Source organism: Cynocephalus volans, chromosome 7 (assembly GCF_027409185.1).
Source record: "Cynocephalus volans isolate mCynVol1 chromosome 7, mCynVol1.pri, whole genome shotgun sequence".
NCBI classification, from domain to species: Eukaryota; Metazoa; Chordata; class Mammalia; order Dermoptera; family Cynocephalidae; genus Cynocephalus; species Cynocephalus volans.
In genome coordinates this window covers 154,326,316-154,341,849 of record NC_084466.1, presented here as the reverse complement: position 1 = coordinate 154,341,849, position 15,534 = coordinate 154,326,316, and the positions used below count along the sequence as shown (strand labels likewise).

General features: G+C 47.2%; 2 protein-coding genes across 9 annotated transcripts in view; one reads left to right on the top strand and one right to left on the bottom strand.

Moving 5' to 3' along the window:
• The window catches only part of CTBP2 (C-terminal binding protein 2), a 161,263-nt gene that overhangs the window by 105,215 nt on the left and 40,514 nt on the right, over positions 1-15,534 (top strand). For all 8 annotated transcript variants that reach the window (XM_063103384.1, XM_063103380.1, XM_063103383.1 and 5 more), the window contains one exon: positions 7,154-7,313. In XM_063103384.1, the coding sequence (XP_062959454.1) occupies positions 7,256-7,313 (58 nt within the window). In that variant the 5' untranslated portion in view covers positions 7,154-7,255. The remainder of the gene's footprint in view (positions 1-7,153; positions 7,314-15,534) is intronic.
• Positions 3,731-4,217, bottom strand: LOC134382503 (small ribosomal subunit protein uS19). Its single transcript, XM_063103100.1, has one exon. It carries the CDS (start codon positions 4,199-4,201, stop codon positions 3,764-3,766), a length of 438 nt encoding a protein of 145 aa, XP_062959170.1. The 5' UTR covers positions 4,202-4,217; the 3' UTR covers positions 3,731-3,763.

The window sequence follows — 15,534 nt, the reverse complement described above, 5'->3', positions numbered from 1 at the left end:
CTGGAGCCTGTGAGGACCCACCCTTAATTTCCATTATGTCACAAGTAAAACAACCAATTAGGAAAATCATGAATTCTTTCTGCTCACATCCTCTGTCCTTGATTATAGCTTTTAGCAAGTGAAAATATTTAGAATTCTTGAGTCTTGCTTTTAACACCAGGAAATGCATTTTCATATGCTAACAACACTAAACCAAAGCAGGAGAATTTATTCCACTTTGTTGGCCAAGGAAAAGCATGGTATTCAAATATGCTCACCTGTCGTACCCGTCCCTGTGGCAGCCTTTAACCTCGCAGTGCATTCTCTGCTAGCACTGTGATTCCATGTGCTTAGAGACTTGCCGTATGAGTTTCTTTGATGTTACAATCTGTGTAGCTTACAATGGTTTCACTTTTAATTTTTTGGTCCATTTCAGAGCCCCTAAGAATTTTTTGGCGGTAGTTAGATGGGAAGAATAAAATCACAATTCCATAATTCCTTAGCCTCATATCCAGATTCTAAGAAACTCTTGATAGTGGTAGAATTTGACCTGGCCTAAATGGAAAGTATATTTTTTATATTCTCTGTTAATCCAGTTCGGTCCGTATGATCATATGTTCTGGTTCAGAAATTTTTATAGTTGATTTGGGGGTAATAGATGGTGTAAAATCCAAGCACTTCTGCATTCTGAAGCACACCTGGCCTCAAGCCCTGGAAAAGGGTTGCACACCTGTGCTCTCAGGTGTTTCTGTCTGGGATCCTGGAGAATCAGAGAGTGGGGCCCATGGAACAGGCTGAAGGCATGTGGCCAGGGTGTGACCTTGTCACTCCAGGGCTGGGCTGCTGGGTGTTCCCTGGGGAATGATGAGCTCCCTGGTCTTGCTGGGTGGTGGACAGATCTGGCTTTGGGAGCCAGAGAGTGAAGCTTCTTCAGTGTTTATCTCAGGAAGGGTCCTGCTGGTTACCTCCAGGCTATGGGGTGGGGGCAGTGGAGGAGGGAGACTTTCCTGTACAGCTTTTTGATGCTACTTGATATCTAAACTGTGTTTGACGCCCCAAACACTAAATTTACAAAAACTACTGAGTAAATAACAAAGGAGCGGTAGTTACTTTGACCATTGTCTTAGTTTAGGCTGCTGTAACAAAAGTACGACAGCCTGGGTGGATTTCTCGCAGTTCTGGCACCTGAGAAGTCCATAATCAAGGTTCTGGCAGGTGGATACCTGCGAGGGCCTCCTTCTGGGCTTGTAGACTTCCTGGCTGTGTCCTCACATGAGAGGGAGAGACCATCTACTTATAAGGGTATGAGTCCTATTCACGCAGGCTGAGCCTCATGAAACACCTCCCAAAGGCCCCAGCTCCAAATACCGTCACATTAGGAATTAGGGTTTCTACATTCATGAATTCAACATTAAAAAATTTAGGGGATGCAAACATTTAGTTCAAAGCAGCCATTTCAAACATTGACTCTAGTAAGCTCATTTCCCACAACGATCTTCGGAAAAAGCTTTATTTCCTTCCTTAAAGGGCAGTTTAATAATTTTGTTAGTAATTGTGGTATTGTGGTTGCCATTTAAACAAAGTGTAGGCCAGGATATTTCCCACTGATCCCTGACTCGGTTAGAACGTTTATTTTGTTCTATCTGGTTTTTAATTGGTTCTTCAAATGCAGTTTACAAAACAAAACCCATACCATCTGTTCAAAAGATCCTACCCGGCTATCTTCACAAGAAAGAATCTGCTGGACATATTTGGCTTCTGAAGCTTATGGGAGGGGATCTTTTGGGGTGGCCTGAACACCTGTGGCTTTATTTGGGACTAGATGAAGGGCCAGCATTGTCAAGGCTCTGAACCTGCAGATGTGCTAAGTGGCCTGCAGGTGCCCAGAGTTGCCTTGGGCCGGACTGGTCCTGCTGCCTTGGTGTGGGTGGCTGAGTCCCATGAGGGCTCGCGGATGAGCCTCTGGATACATCGAGAGGGCCTTGTAGGCTTTGGTGAGGGGGTCTCTCCAGGAGTGTGCTGTACCTTTAGGGTCCCAGGCAGGGAAGGGTGGTACACCTTGTGCACCAGTGCTGCTGTTTGGGCTGCAGGGAGCCTTTTCTATTTGCATGGGACCACCTCAGCCTCTCAGACCTTAAGTTGACGCCCCCTTCATGTGTAGCAGTGGGCTATGTTCTGTGGATATAGTCTGACTCCAGGGGCTCACGCAGAACTTCAGCAGTACTTACTTAACTAGGATAATATTAACTCATTAGCATATTACGAAACTTGGTCTTTATTAACATAATGTTTTAGTAGATTTCCTTAAAAGAATTGAAAGCTATCTTTATGTTTAACTCGTTTTGGAAGAATTTTCATTTTGAAAGACACCGTTGAAGACACGCACTTACTTTGGAAATCCCTTCACTGCCTAATCTTTATGAAGAATAAAGAAACCAAGAGGATCTTAAAAACTTATCTGAGACTTAAAAAATGTAAATTAGTGAGAATTGGGGTTTTGTGCTGTATAACCTCATGATGGGCGGCTTGGTCTGAGCTGGCAGCGGTTGTTAATGGCACGTTAGTAAAATCAATCTGCCCAGATGTTAGACTGTGCTGGACGAAGGGAATGCTCCCGTTTCTCTTGCCCTTGATTCTGGATGTTTTTGTTTTGCGTGTGATACTCAGGCAAGTGGTTGTAAAGTGCTCTTCCTCCTTTTTGTGTTCCCTTTTGTTAAGACCCATGTTTTTCTTTGACACCTGCATGGAACAAACCTTCTGTACCTGTAGCTTCTAGCACGGTAGCAACCCAGAGCCTCCAGGTGGCTTTCTTATCCCGGTGTCTTTTTTCTTCTCTTTTTGTTTTTTGTTTGTTCATGTGTTTGTTGGGGTTTTTTTATTTCTTGGGTTTTTTTTTTTTTTTCTTTCTTTCTTTTTTTTTTCCTTTTGTCTAGTATCTTTTGTCTTCTGAAATAAGCTGAATTTCCTAACACCAGACATTTCAGCCCTAGTTCACAGCCCTCACTTCAAGCCAATAAAATTCTAGGCACACCTTCCTGATCCTTGGCTGGGTTTGGCCTGTAATTCCTGTCGCTCTCTTTTGGGGGAGAGGCCATGGGGTAGCTTCTTGTGAGGTTTGACTTCAGTGCCCCGTTCCTCCTCATGAAGAGGCCCAGCTTTCCTACTGACCTTGAACTTTGCTAAGGTTTACCTCCCAGCCTCAGCCACGGGGGAGTGAGAGTCCACTGTCAGGGTTAGTGTGCAGAGATTTAGTGCCGGCAGTTCTGAGAGGCCTGATGTTCCCCCCTGCAGAGTTTCTGTGCACCTTCTCATCTAATCCTCATAGCCACTTTGGGACAGTGGGTAACATCCCTATTGTAAGAAAATAGTCTAAGTGATTGATTTTCAGAAATGACTTATCTGAGGGTGTTTTATTGAGATGGTAATTAGTTGCTAGCTCCTTTTGTTTTCTTCATTTCCTGGTGTTTCTCCCTTCACAGGGCTTTAGCAGGCCTTTTTTATGGGCTTGTCCTGAGCCTCCAGACAAAGGAATTCCTTGTAAGGGGGTAATAAATTTTAGGCATCATTCGGGAAGATTGTGCACCCCACAGTACTCAGCCAATGAGGAAGTGGGGGGAGGGACTTACAGATTAGGGAATAAATTGCTTGCTACAGCCCTCTTCTGCGTGTCTGTCCCATTCACAGATACCTGGACTTGCAAGGCTGTTATTAAAGTCTCACTTCTTTTTTTTTTTTTTTTTTTTTTTGGAGCTGGAGACATGTGTGCCTTTATTGGCCAAGCAGGCTACTTGAGGGGAATGAAGCGGGAGGAGTGCGTGGCCCCAATGCCCGGCCGGCCGTGCTTCACGGGCTTGTAGGTGATGGAGAACTCGCCCAGGTAGTGACCGATCATCTCGGGCTTGATCTCCACCTGGTTGAAGGTTTTGCCGTTGTAGACGCCCACCATGCTGCCCACCATCTCGGGCAGAATGATCATGTCCCGCAGGTGAGTCTTCACCACCTCCGGCTTCTCCATGGGCGGCGCCTCCTTCTTGGCCTTGCGCAGGCGCTTCAGCAGCGAATGCTGCTTGCGCCGAAGGCCGCGGTTCAGGCGCCGCCGCTGCCGGGCGCTGTACAGCTGCATCAGCTGCTCGTAGGACATGTCGAGCAGCTGGTCGAGGTCCACGCCGCGGTAGGTGAACTTGCGGAACGTCCGCTTCTTCTTCTGCTCCACTTCCGCCATCTTGCCTGTTTTCCGGAAAGGAAAGTCTCACTTCTGTGTACCTTTTGTCTCCATGTCCATCCTTTGGCATTGGACAGGTGAGGGCATTTCTCACACCTATTCTGCAAACAAGGAGCCTGAGTCTTCCTTACAGCAATGCAAGGACATTCTGAAAGCAGATTCTAGAACTCCATCCCCACATACAACTCTACACTACCGTGGTTTGAAGTGCAGTTTCAGCAGAAGTGGGATAGTGGAACACACCCCCTCCTCCTTTTCCTTTCCTTATGTGTGCCTTTACTGTTTCGTCGTTAAACATTGACTAGATGGTGTCAGTAGGTGATAAAAATGACAAATCAGTTGCAAAAGACATCACGGTTTATGATTGGAGACTGGTTTTGAATACGGGAAGAGGTTGGTTCTCGTAGCAAACCCGAGGTGGGTGGACGGCAAGGTGCAGGCGTTATCCATGCAGACGCCAGCCAGAGGCCACTGTGCACAGCTCAGCTCTGAGGGGGTCTGCTGCTGGCCTTGGGAAGGTGGTTACGTTAATTAAGTCCTCATAAATAGGCCAGCTCCTTGGGAAGGCAAAGGAGGAAAATGTCACATTTCATAACATTCTTGTTTCAAAAGAAATATTGGGGGAAGGCGATCGAGGCCACAGTTGTCACTGCCATCAAGTCTAGGCCCGACCCAGAGACTGATAGTCAGGTGAGCCTGGATTCGCAGCCAACGCAGCATGGGTGGGTGGTGCGGGGTGGGGGGGTCTGCAGAGAGGACCCTGCGGAAGGGCCAGACACAGAGTGGTTCGCCTCACCCCCCACCCCAAAGCCAGACACAGGAGCCAGCTGCTTTTATTTTGTGGTTAGTAGAATGCAGACGTGTGTGTACATCGATGGCTGATCTTTCCTTTGATTGCCCGATGGAGATTCTACTTATCAATTTTTCAGAAAGCCATCTAATTATACAAATTGAAATTTCAAAGGAAAGCGGAAAGAATGATTACGCCTCACTCGGGGACTGGGGAGGAAGCCCGTCTTGCCTCAGAGTTTGAGGCTGTCCCTTTTCCTTTGGATGAGGCAGCTAACGTGGACTTCTGTTTTCACGCCAGAGTTGAGGAGGGGCCAGGCTGTCATTTGGACATCAGAGCTCAGGCCCAAGCAAATGAAAATTGCTGGCCCGAACTCCTTGGTCAGCCTTACGTGGAGTGAGTGTCTCTTGAGGACACAAAAGCTCGGATCCATAGGTCTTGTCCCCTGACCGTTCCTCTCATCTCGAGTTTTCCAGAGTTAGGGACTCCCCTCTTGCATGGCTGCCTTTCAAAAAGTCCAGCAATAGTGAAGCTGTAGTTTTAGAAAGTGCCTACATGGATGTACCCAAGTGATAACCGCACCTGTGCTATGATTTAGGAAGCCCTTTATCGCATCACTTAGCTGCTACAGTCAGTCCAGGTTTCAGGGGACTTCCTAGTACTGGAAAGAGTTTGGTATCTCGTGGATGTTTCATTCATTATTTATGTGATTAGAAATTGTGCTTTTTCCTAGCTCTTTTTTTTGAAAATCACATAATTATTGCCATAAATCTTTAGAATGCTTTTTTTTAGCCTCGTTGCTGGGAAATTAGCCATTAACTACCAGGAAGCCGCCTACCTTTTAATAGTCAGACCTGCATTCTGACCTTTGATAAAGTAACTCCTAGTGTTTTGCATAATTGATGACCATATGTCATAATCCTCATTTATAACTCTTGAGCCTCACTTTTGTCTCCTGTCCCTCCTCTATTTGCTAGATAACTGAGGACAACTTTTTCTCTGTGTGTGTTGTTGTTTCAAGTAAGACTGGTTTGGTTGTATTCTTTAAATAAGATAGGAGAAAATAGAATGGGACTTAGAACATTTCGTAATTCCTGGTTGGGATTCTTCATTGTAATTTAAGTGAAGAATGCGGTTCCTGAGCAGTGAATCAAAAGGGGGCACATTGGGGTGGCAGTAAATGATTTGGGACCTCAACAGGTGCACTGATTGAGCAGCAGATGAGGGTCAGAGGCTTCCGAAATGCGCAGCCCCTGACTCCCTGCAGAAGTAGACTGGGCAGCTGCTGCCCATTTGGCAGGCCCCGCGTGGCTTTCCCACTGGGAGACCCCTTCTCCTGCCCCTTCCATCTGTCTTGCCTCTGCCTGAAGCACCACTGAGATGCTTGGACAGGCTCGTTGGCCACTCCTCGGTCTCAGAACTTTCCAGCCCGCAAAGCTGGGACCCAGCATCAAGGCCAGCAGCCTGGGACACTGTTCTGCTGGTGCTGTTTGCAGCACCCACTGGATGCAAGGAAGGTTCAGGAAGAATGCACCGGGCAAACCTTGGTCAGGTGCTGCTGTGCCTCATACGGTGGGTGAAGGGCTTGTGTTGTGCTGAGCTGTGGCTCTGGCTCCTGAGCCCCTCGAGGTTGTCTTCCACCTGGTGGAAGTCTTTGAGGGAGCCTCTCGTGGAGCCACCGTGGGTGTCTGTGTCTCAGCACAATTGCTTCTCAGACCTGCTCCCCAGGTGTTCCGGAATGGTCTAGAGCCTGCCCTCTGTTGGCACTTCTGTGATTCTCAGGCATAAAGGGCAGGTCCTTGACATCACTTGGTCTCCGGCACTGGAGAACAAATTGTTACAATTGAGGTTGGTCGGTAATTGGTGTTCATAGCCCTGAAGTTAAAATCAGGAGATCGACATGGCAAGAAATCTCTTGGCATTTGCCACTTTCAGAAATAACTGATAATTTTCTGTGTGTTCATTGGTTCCTGTTACAAGATAGAAAGCAGGAGATTGCAAAAATGGACTAGGAGCAACCTCCAGTGTTTTGGGAGGAGAGCACGTACTACGTGCCCAGATCCAGGTCCCCTTGTAGAAAGTGGCAGTGAAGACCTGAATGACCTTTTGTCCTGTATCCCAAGGGTCTCCAGAGAGTAAGGATTCTTTTCTCCTTGTTTCAGGGTTCATAGTGGCGTAATGCACGCAGACTCCTGCGAGTTCCCCTAAGTTCTTAGAGGACCACTTTGCCTTTTGAATCAAAGAGTTGCAAAGTTCGCTAAAGAATGGCCCTTGTGGATAAGCACAAAGTCAAGCGACAGCGATTGGACAGAATTTGCGAAGGTAAGAGCCAGCGTGTTTGGCGGTTTTTGATGAAAGACATGAAGTCCCTCGCTCCAATCCCCGAGGACGTGCTCACCATAGTTGGCTGTGCCAGACTACCACACCCCTCTGCTTCTAGCACCTTCTGTGATCAGGCACCCTCTGCCCTGTAAGGGAGAGGTGGGGCAAGGAGGAAATTTGAGGAGGGTGGTAGGCCCTGAGGTCCATTTATTCTAGCACCTAAGGTTATTTTGCATATGAAAGACTGTATATTAAGACCATCTTTTTTCACTTCCTGAAATTTCCAGACTTTATCTGTTTTGAATTAAGATATTTGCAACAAAAGGTTCCAAGATATTTCTGAAGGGCCCACCATGATGTGTTCAAGTCTCTGGTATCTTTGCAAATGTCTGGAAGTGTTTTATCCATGAAAAGAAAAATAAACATAATGAAAATCTAATGGAAAACCTGGGAACAAAACTCTGAAATGTTGATTAAATACCATCCTCTCCTAATTAGCAAGCAGCCCAGAGGGTGTGGATTTGGGCTTGGGGTTAAGTGCACCCTGCCTGCCTGGGATCAGTGCTGCAGGGCTGGCTCGGGGCAGTTACTATTGACTTCCCTGCAGGGTTTGTCACAGGAGTGGCTGTGGTGCGCTCAGCAGCCCCCTCTGCAGCTCTCCATGAGAGCGCACTAGCCCGGCCCAGCAGCTCATGGACAGTTACACACACCCCTCAAGCCTTGCCCTGCAGCTGCCCATATGGAAATGTTTGTCCTTTGAGTAGATGTGGCTCAAGCCACATGGGGTGGGGACATCAAAGGCATTCTGCTATGTGGCTCCATGCTCTTGAGAGCTCTGTGCTACCAGAACACAAGGGTACTAACAGTTCGTCCTCCCATCCCTGGAGTTCTGGTACAGTGCGAGACATTTGACATTTAAGGGTTTTTGAAAATAGACATTCAAGATTTTTAAAAACATTTAAAACCTACAGAAATGTTGATAGAACAGCACAATGAACACCAGTATTATCTTCAACTGTATTTACCAGTGGATGACATTGCTTTCTTTTTATAGAGAATATAAACGTGTGTATGTGTTGCATAAGGATAGGTAAATGTGTTTTTCTAGCATCATGTGAGAAAAAGTCATAGATGCAGCAGTTTACTCTTGAGTACGTTTGGCCTGTTGTTATGTGTCCTGGTAGGACGTTCTTTCCCGGCGTACCTGCAGCACCATAACCACCACCCACCCACCCCCAGGGACTGAACCTCATTACGGCACTGTCTAACATGGGCCACATATTTGTGTCCCCGTCCCACACATCTGCTTTGCCTGTTTTGGTTTTTACGTCTTTGCCTGGGCCGGAGCCAGTCAGTGGTCACACACCATGTTCGTGGTCATGTCTTTTAGTCTAAAATAATCCCCTGGCCTTTTTGACTTTCAAAAAACATTGACATTATTGAAGAGCCCAGGCCAGTTGGTTTATAGAATGTTCCACGATCTGGGTTCACCTGATTGTGTGGGGTTTTTAAGATTTACTTCTGACTTCCGGTGGGAAAGTGCTTCACTGAGATTGAGTCACCTCTTCCGGAAAGCTGTAGTGGGTCCACTTCCAAGGTTAGTGTCAGGAATGCCTGCAGGGCTGATTCTGCCCTTCCACCCAGACATCTCGCTGGAGGTGTCCCTTCAGAGTTGAGAATGGGATTGAAGAGCCAGCAGCCTTTCCTCTCCGTATTTCCATGGCTGCATATACCTGACTTGGGCAAAGCCATTGTTTGCACCTTCAGACTCTGTCCCAAGAATGTTTCTCCAACCCCCTACCCAATTCTTCATCTTTCATATGAAATTTGCAGCCACTTTTTTGTAACAGAAATTTCAGTACACCTTTATGCATAGTGCTCCTGAAATATTTGCAGTCATATTTTTCATTTCTCGACAACCACTATCGATACAGAAAAACAGAAATTAAGCTACTCAGGTATTGCTCATAATGAATGATTCTGTTCATCTGGCATCTCATTAAGTAATAACAGCAGTTCCAAGGTGCTCCGTCGGCGTTCCTCCCGGTATATAAGCTGATTTAGTCCTTGTGGCACCTTTCATAGGTCAGGGCAGGCGGCACCTATTTCACAGGTGCTGCCAGCAAGCGCTGAGCATTCAGCAACCCAGGTAGCCTGCTGTTTTTGATTTGGCCTTTCCCTGAAGTCAACTTGGTGGATTCAGGTATTTCTTCTGCCTGAAGGCCTTGCCCATCTACAACACCTCCCATCCCTCCCACCCCCAGGCTTGGGTTCTCCCCAGTCTCTGTTCTGTCCATTTGAACTGCTTCTAGAATGTTCTACATTGACATCTAACTGGCCCATCATATTCGCCCCTTCCCTACCACCTGCACCACACCCCCAAGGACTTCCTTGTTTGTATCCCTTAGGGCTTTGTTGTTTTGTTTTTAAATGATTAAAAGGGCAAAGCTACCCTTGTTCTGCTGTAGCTACCCCATCCCCTCCCAGGCCTAGCGGAACTTTGTCTTTCTGCTCTTGGTCTCTGGAACACTAACTCCTTCAAATTCATCCCTGATGCCTGCTACACAAGCTCCCGTAACCCTCCCCTGCCTTCTAAGGCCTGTCCAGCTTCTTCCTCCTTGAAACTTTCAAAGCAGGGAAAGGTGGTTTGGAACTTTGTCACTTTTCCTATGCCCAGGTCTGACATGGGGCTTCACCCCACCCCCACCCCCACCCCCCACAGTGGTGTCTCCATTCTGAGAGTAATAGGACACAGCCTTTGGGCCTCTATCCAAATCAGTTGGAATAATAACCTTTCAATCTGAAAAAGCCAGATTTTTTTAAAGCAGTCCTTCTATTTTGATATTCATAATTCGTTCTGTTCTATTTCTCGGCACCTACTATCCAACGAACGGTTCTAGAGCGCTGGCGTGTAAGAGTTATCATGGAGCAGCCTCTGATAACATAAAAGCTGCTTAGAACCAGATTGCAGTCTTCTCTTTCTCATGTAAGACTTAGGTCTCAGCTTTCCCTCTGTTTAGTTTGCTGACATAACTGACACATTGCATTTGTGAGTTGCGCCAGCCAGAGAGTTTTAGTATCTTACTGCATCATGCCAGAGATGGTTTGTTTTGCCCTAGATATTTGTTGGACAGAGACAAGGGCTTGCTGTCTATCACTCAACATTGCAAAAGCAACCCAGAAAAGCATTTTCCAGAGCCCTGGGTTTCTGGAACTCTAACGTAGCACAGTGGTGTTGCTGGTGACTTTGTGTTAGAACCTCTTATTGCAGGTTATGGTAGAATCGATCAGTAAACAGCATCCTTTCCTTATGGCTATTGAGATTGCAGTTTGAAAAAAAGTATATATTTCGTTTTACTTCATTTTGTTTGAATGTCTCAGAAACATGGCAACATGGTTCCTAGGATGATACCAGCTGAGCTGCGGTAAGTCCCATTTGTAACATACCTCAGGAGAGTGCTTTTCCAGTCCTCTGTAAAGACAAGGAAATGATAAGAACCTCCTTTTACATAAACAATCATATCAAACATTCCTTACTTCTGGAATATTCTCGTGAGCACAGAGAGTAAAAGGCAGTGTGAGGATGGGCTGGTTGGATGGACATGGGGAAAATGGAGACCAGCTGGTGTTTTTTAAACACTTAGATAGTTACACTTCGTGGGAATCTTACTCTATGACCACTTGGTCACCTAGGAGGACAAGAGAGGCCTAGAGAAAGTGCTACAGGGATTAGGAGGAAGAAAGCTTGCTTTCCCCCAGGGGTTTCCTTTAAAGTGTTTTCTGTTCTTTTCATTGGGGTGGAAGCAGACTTAGGGAAACACTTCTCCAAGAAACTTCATTAGCGGTTATAACATGGGTGTGCAACAAAGACAAGAGCTTCCGGTCGCCTGTACGTGGGGGCCTCCAGGGCCAACTGAGTGCTTGCTGACGGGGTCTTATGGCAGCTGGCCCGGCCAGCAGTCACACAGCGGGACCCGCTGACGGGAAGCGTTACTTTTTCTTTCCCTGGGAAGAGCATAGTCCTTCAGGCCAGAATCGTTTTGTTTCGTGTTTTGATTTTTATTTGTTCTCAGTGGCTGTTTTGGTTTTTACCTGTGTTTTAAAAAATGCATTGGAAGGGGGTGGCTGGTTAGCTCAGTTGGTTATTGCGTGGTGTTACAACACCAAGGCCAAGGGTTTGGGTCCCCGTACCGGCCTCCCTCCTAAAAAATAAACCATGCGTTGGTTTTTTTAAAGCACTTGGAGCACTTTATAAAGAGACAGTGTTGAATCCTGCCTATAGATAGTCCACAATCATTTCTAATAAATATAGTCCACAATCATTTCTAATAAATATCTTTAAATAACCCCAAAATGTGGATTTAAAAAATGGGATTCATAATGTTGCTATATATTATAATTATGTTGTTATCAGGCAGTTATGCACATTTCCAGTAATTATGTGATTAGCTATAATTACATTAACTATGTAAATATACAATAGTCAACTAGACATGACTTAACTCCATAGTACAGATGAATTTAGTGAAACAATGTTGTGCTAATGTAAAGGATCAGTAGAAGTGGGGACATGGTCAAGGTGAGGCTTCACAGACAGAAACGCAGTTGTTTGCAAAGAATAAAATTCCATGTTTTGCCTTATCTGGTCATGATTTTGAGATAAACTGGGCAGTGATCCCTCCCCTAGGATACCCATCCTCCTACCCTGTTCCTCCACAGTCATCAGGGTGTCGGGTACATAGTGACGTCCACACTCACTCAGGCCCTCACTTTCCTCAGCTGAGAATCAGGTTGAGTGTTTTATTAGTTCTCTGTTATTACTCATTTGCCAAATGCTAGTGTAAGCTTTTCTTTGTACTTGTTGGTTTGCGCATGGTGGGATTTCGTTAAACTCGCCAGGTCTCTAAAAGCAGTGTGTTGAGGCTACTTAGCTTTTGCTTTGGGGGTTGAGGGTGTTAGGTTGGGAGTTCATCACTGTCTTCGGGTTCGGTTTTGTGGCTGCTGTTTTCACCTCTTGCCCCCACCACAGTGAATCGCTCTCATGCATTGGTTGGCAGTGTCCTGTCTCCATCGATGTTGGGGTTCCAGCCACCCGGCTTGTCTTCCCTGCCTTGGTCTCAGCACCTTTGAGGAAAGAGTGTCTCTCTTTAGGCTGAACAAGTGCCTTGTAGTTAGTACTTTGGCATTAAGCAAAGTCCCCTTGGGTGGAGTAGGTCTGCAAGTGGCCATAGACCTGCAGACGGCACCCCACAGAAATGCAAAGAATGTTTCTAGGCTCGGCACTTCCTGGCCCAGCTTAACCTAATTAATTAGTATTTGGGGGTGATAGTGTACCAGAACCCCAAGATATGCTCTGCTGCCACCTTCTTGTCCTCTCTTTCCTTTTTCAGAATATACAAGTGTTAAACTGGGAAATGAGACTCCTGTTTCTGATTGGTTTAAACTAAGTTCATCAAACTATTATTTGATAAGTGTCCTGAACGCTGATCAGTCTTGCTGATACAGTGCAGGTGCTTGGGCGTGCGCTGTCATGTGTGCTCCCACGTGTGCTCTAGCTTTCTCCCCACTCGCCTTCTCTCCCCACGCTCCATCTCCAGAGAGGCCTCGTGCGCCTTTCTGAGATTCAAGCTCCCCTTCCACATCCAGTCAGAACCTGGCTGTGCTCCCCCAGCCGGGCTGGGAAGTAGCCAGGAGGAGAAAGCCTGCTAGATGTCAGCATGCACTTGGGCACCGTGGGTTCCGTGCTCCCTGGCCCTCTTGCCATGTTTCTCACTCATCTGGGGGACTGGAGCATCCATCTCTCTTGGTTTCCAAGCCCAGGTTAGAAAACACGTTCGTGCCAAGAGGGTCTTTTCCTTCCCATCTATATCCTGGAATGGGTGAAAACAAGGTCTCTGCAGCCCGTTTTCTGACTGTCCCATCAGGGCCATGTGTTGAAACTGTCCACGAGCAGCTGAGGCAGCACAGGGAATACGTGCTCCTGGGCTTTGCTAGCGTCGTGCCTGGGACCCTGCACGTGCAGGTGCTTGGGCTTTGGTGTGGGTGCAGATTCCGAGGCCAGGTGGTCATGCAGAGTGGCATCCTGGTGACTCTATACATGTAAGGCTTTTTCCCCATCACGCCATCACTCATGGAAGACAAGGACTGTCTGTCACCCTCGAGTCCTCTGCCCTGTACAGAGCCACATGTGGCAGTATGACTTACAGCCATTTGTCAAGTGAAACAAAAGGCGCATGGGAATGGAGGCAGGATGTGTCGTGGGGACGGGGCTCCGTTTGGAGGACTAAGCGAGAGAACTAGGACCTGTCTCTGCAGAGAGATGCACTCCCTGGAGTATTTTTGCAGTGTTTTTCTCATCTTGATAGGAGGCTGATTTATTTGGGCTAGTGACAGAGGGACAGAGATTGAACTGTAAGCTTCGTGGAGGGAGGGTTATTTGTACTGGACTCTGGTGGATGAGGATGATTAGAGTATCACAAACAAAACTGAGAGGAAGAAATTCTGGAATGTTCAGAGCCCAGTACAGATGAGGAAACATAAGACCACCAGGGTGAGACGAGGGAGGGGTGGCAGCGTGGAGGTGAGGTGGGGGCGGGTGCCTGAGACATTGAGGGTTTGCAGGAAGCGTTGGCATGGGAGGTTTTTGCAGGGAGCAAGGCAGTGGTGTTCTCTGAGCACCCACCGCTGGCACAGCTCCCGCCCGGCATGCTCGGGTCCCCGAGAGCAGCCTTTCAAAGCAGGTTGCATTCCAGTGTTACAGACCGGAATCCTGAGGCTGGGGAAGAGCGTGGGCTTTTTACCCCGTAACAGTGGGAATCAGACCTAATTTTCATAACATGTTCTTAGGAAATTTTACAGTGTAGTCAAGAAAATGAGTCAGAAGCCTTTGTTTTTACTTAAAATGGCTGAATATTGAGTTGCATGAGGGCTGGGACTGTTTAGGGGCAGCTCAGCTTGAAAGGGCTGGGCTGGTCATCAGGCTGCACAATGCTCCTCCGATTTTCCGTGGGGCGCTGCGTTGATGCTCTGAAGCCTCACACTCCAGGTCTGGGAGTTGGTACGAGCACCCGGCATGCAGCCAAGGGCGTTCCGTGTCACCTGGGCTCTTTGATGACTGATGTCTGGACAGCTCTAATTTTTTCTGCGTACGTGCATCATTTAGACACAGGCTTCCTTAAAACTGCACAGACTTTCTGCTTGCTCTTTTACCCATGCCTTTGGAGTGTCTCCCTGCAGCTTTGAGTGAGATTAGCCAAGTAAGTTACTTTGTTAGGAGATTGGGGGGGGGGGGGCGCATGGGAGGACAGAAAATTTTTCTAAAGGTAGAAAGCTGTCTTTAAACACAAATTCTAGAACACTTATGTTGACAGAAACATGCAGAAAACCAACACAACCTGTACACTTTTAAACGGAGGAAATGGTATGTCATAGGTCTATTTTTGGTTCTGTCTCTGCCGGAAACCAGTGTGTAACCCACTAACCTCAGCAGCGTTCCTGGGGAGACGCAGGCTGCGGGAGGCGGAGGCCGCTGCGTGGCTTCGTCCTGGGATTCACAGGCACAGGAAAGCTTCTTGGGATTTTCTTATTTCTGCCACCTCAGTCTCATGGCCACAGGGTTGGAGGAGGACCAGGGTGTGAAAGCCCCGGCCAGTTTTGGTCCACGCGGAGGAAGCCTGTTCCACATAATGCTCTAAAGTTGGGGCTCGCTGCCTCTTGAGAATGCACTGTCCTCCCTCCCAGAGGCCTGAACACAGACCGGCAGCATCTGTTCCACCAAGTGGCTGAGAAACCACACAGCTGTTGGGGACAGGCAGCTGGACCAAATGACCTTCCTGTTAGTCCAGACTTAAAATTCACCGATTCCCCCTGATCTTGTAATTTTTTTAAAAAGTGAGGATTAGACCCCCAGAGTAGTACGTTCCTGTTCTTTTCAAGCAGTTTCCTGGGTGATTATCACAGTCAGAACATGAAATGCTTGTTGGCAATTTATCCAAGGACTGCTCCATTGGAGGGCACCGCCAGCCGTCCCCTGTCCTTGCTTCTCTTCCCCGCTCTTCTGGAACTGTCTGATTCCCTGTAGGTCTTTGTCGTTGTTGGGCAGGGAGTTCAAGAGTTCGGCTTTGGGCAGATGTTGCTTATAGCCCTGAGTTGGCCATTCACTTATTCTACCCAATCAGCTTTTTCTTGGGCTTGTTTCATCTACAAGACTGAGTTGTGGGTT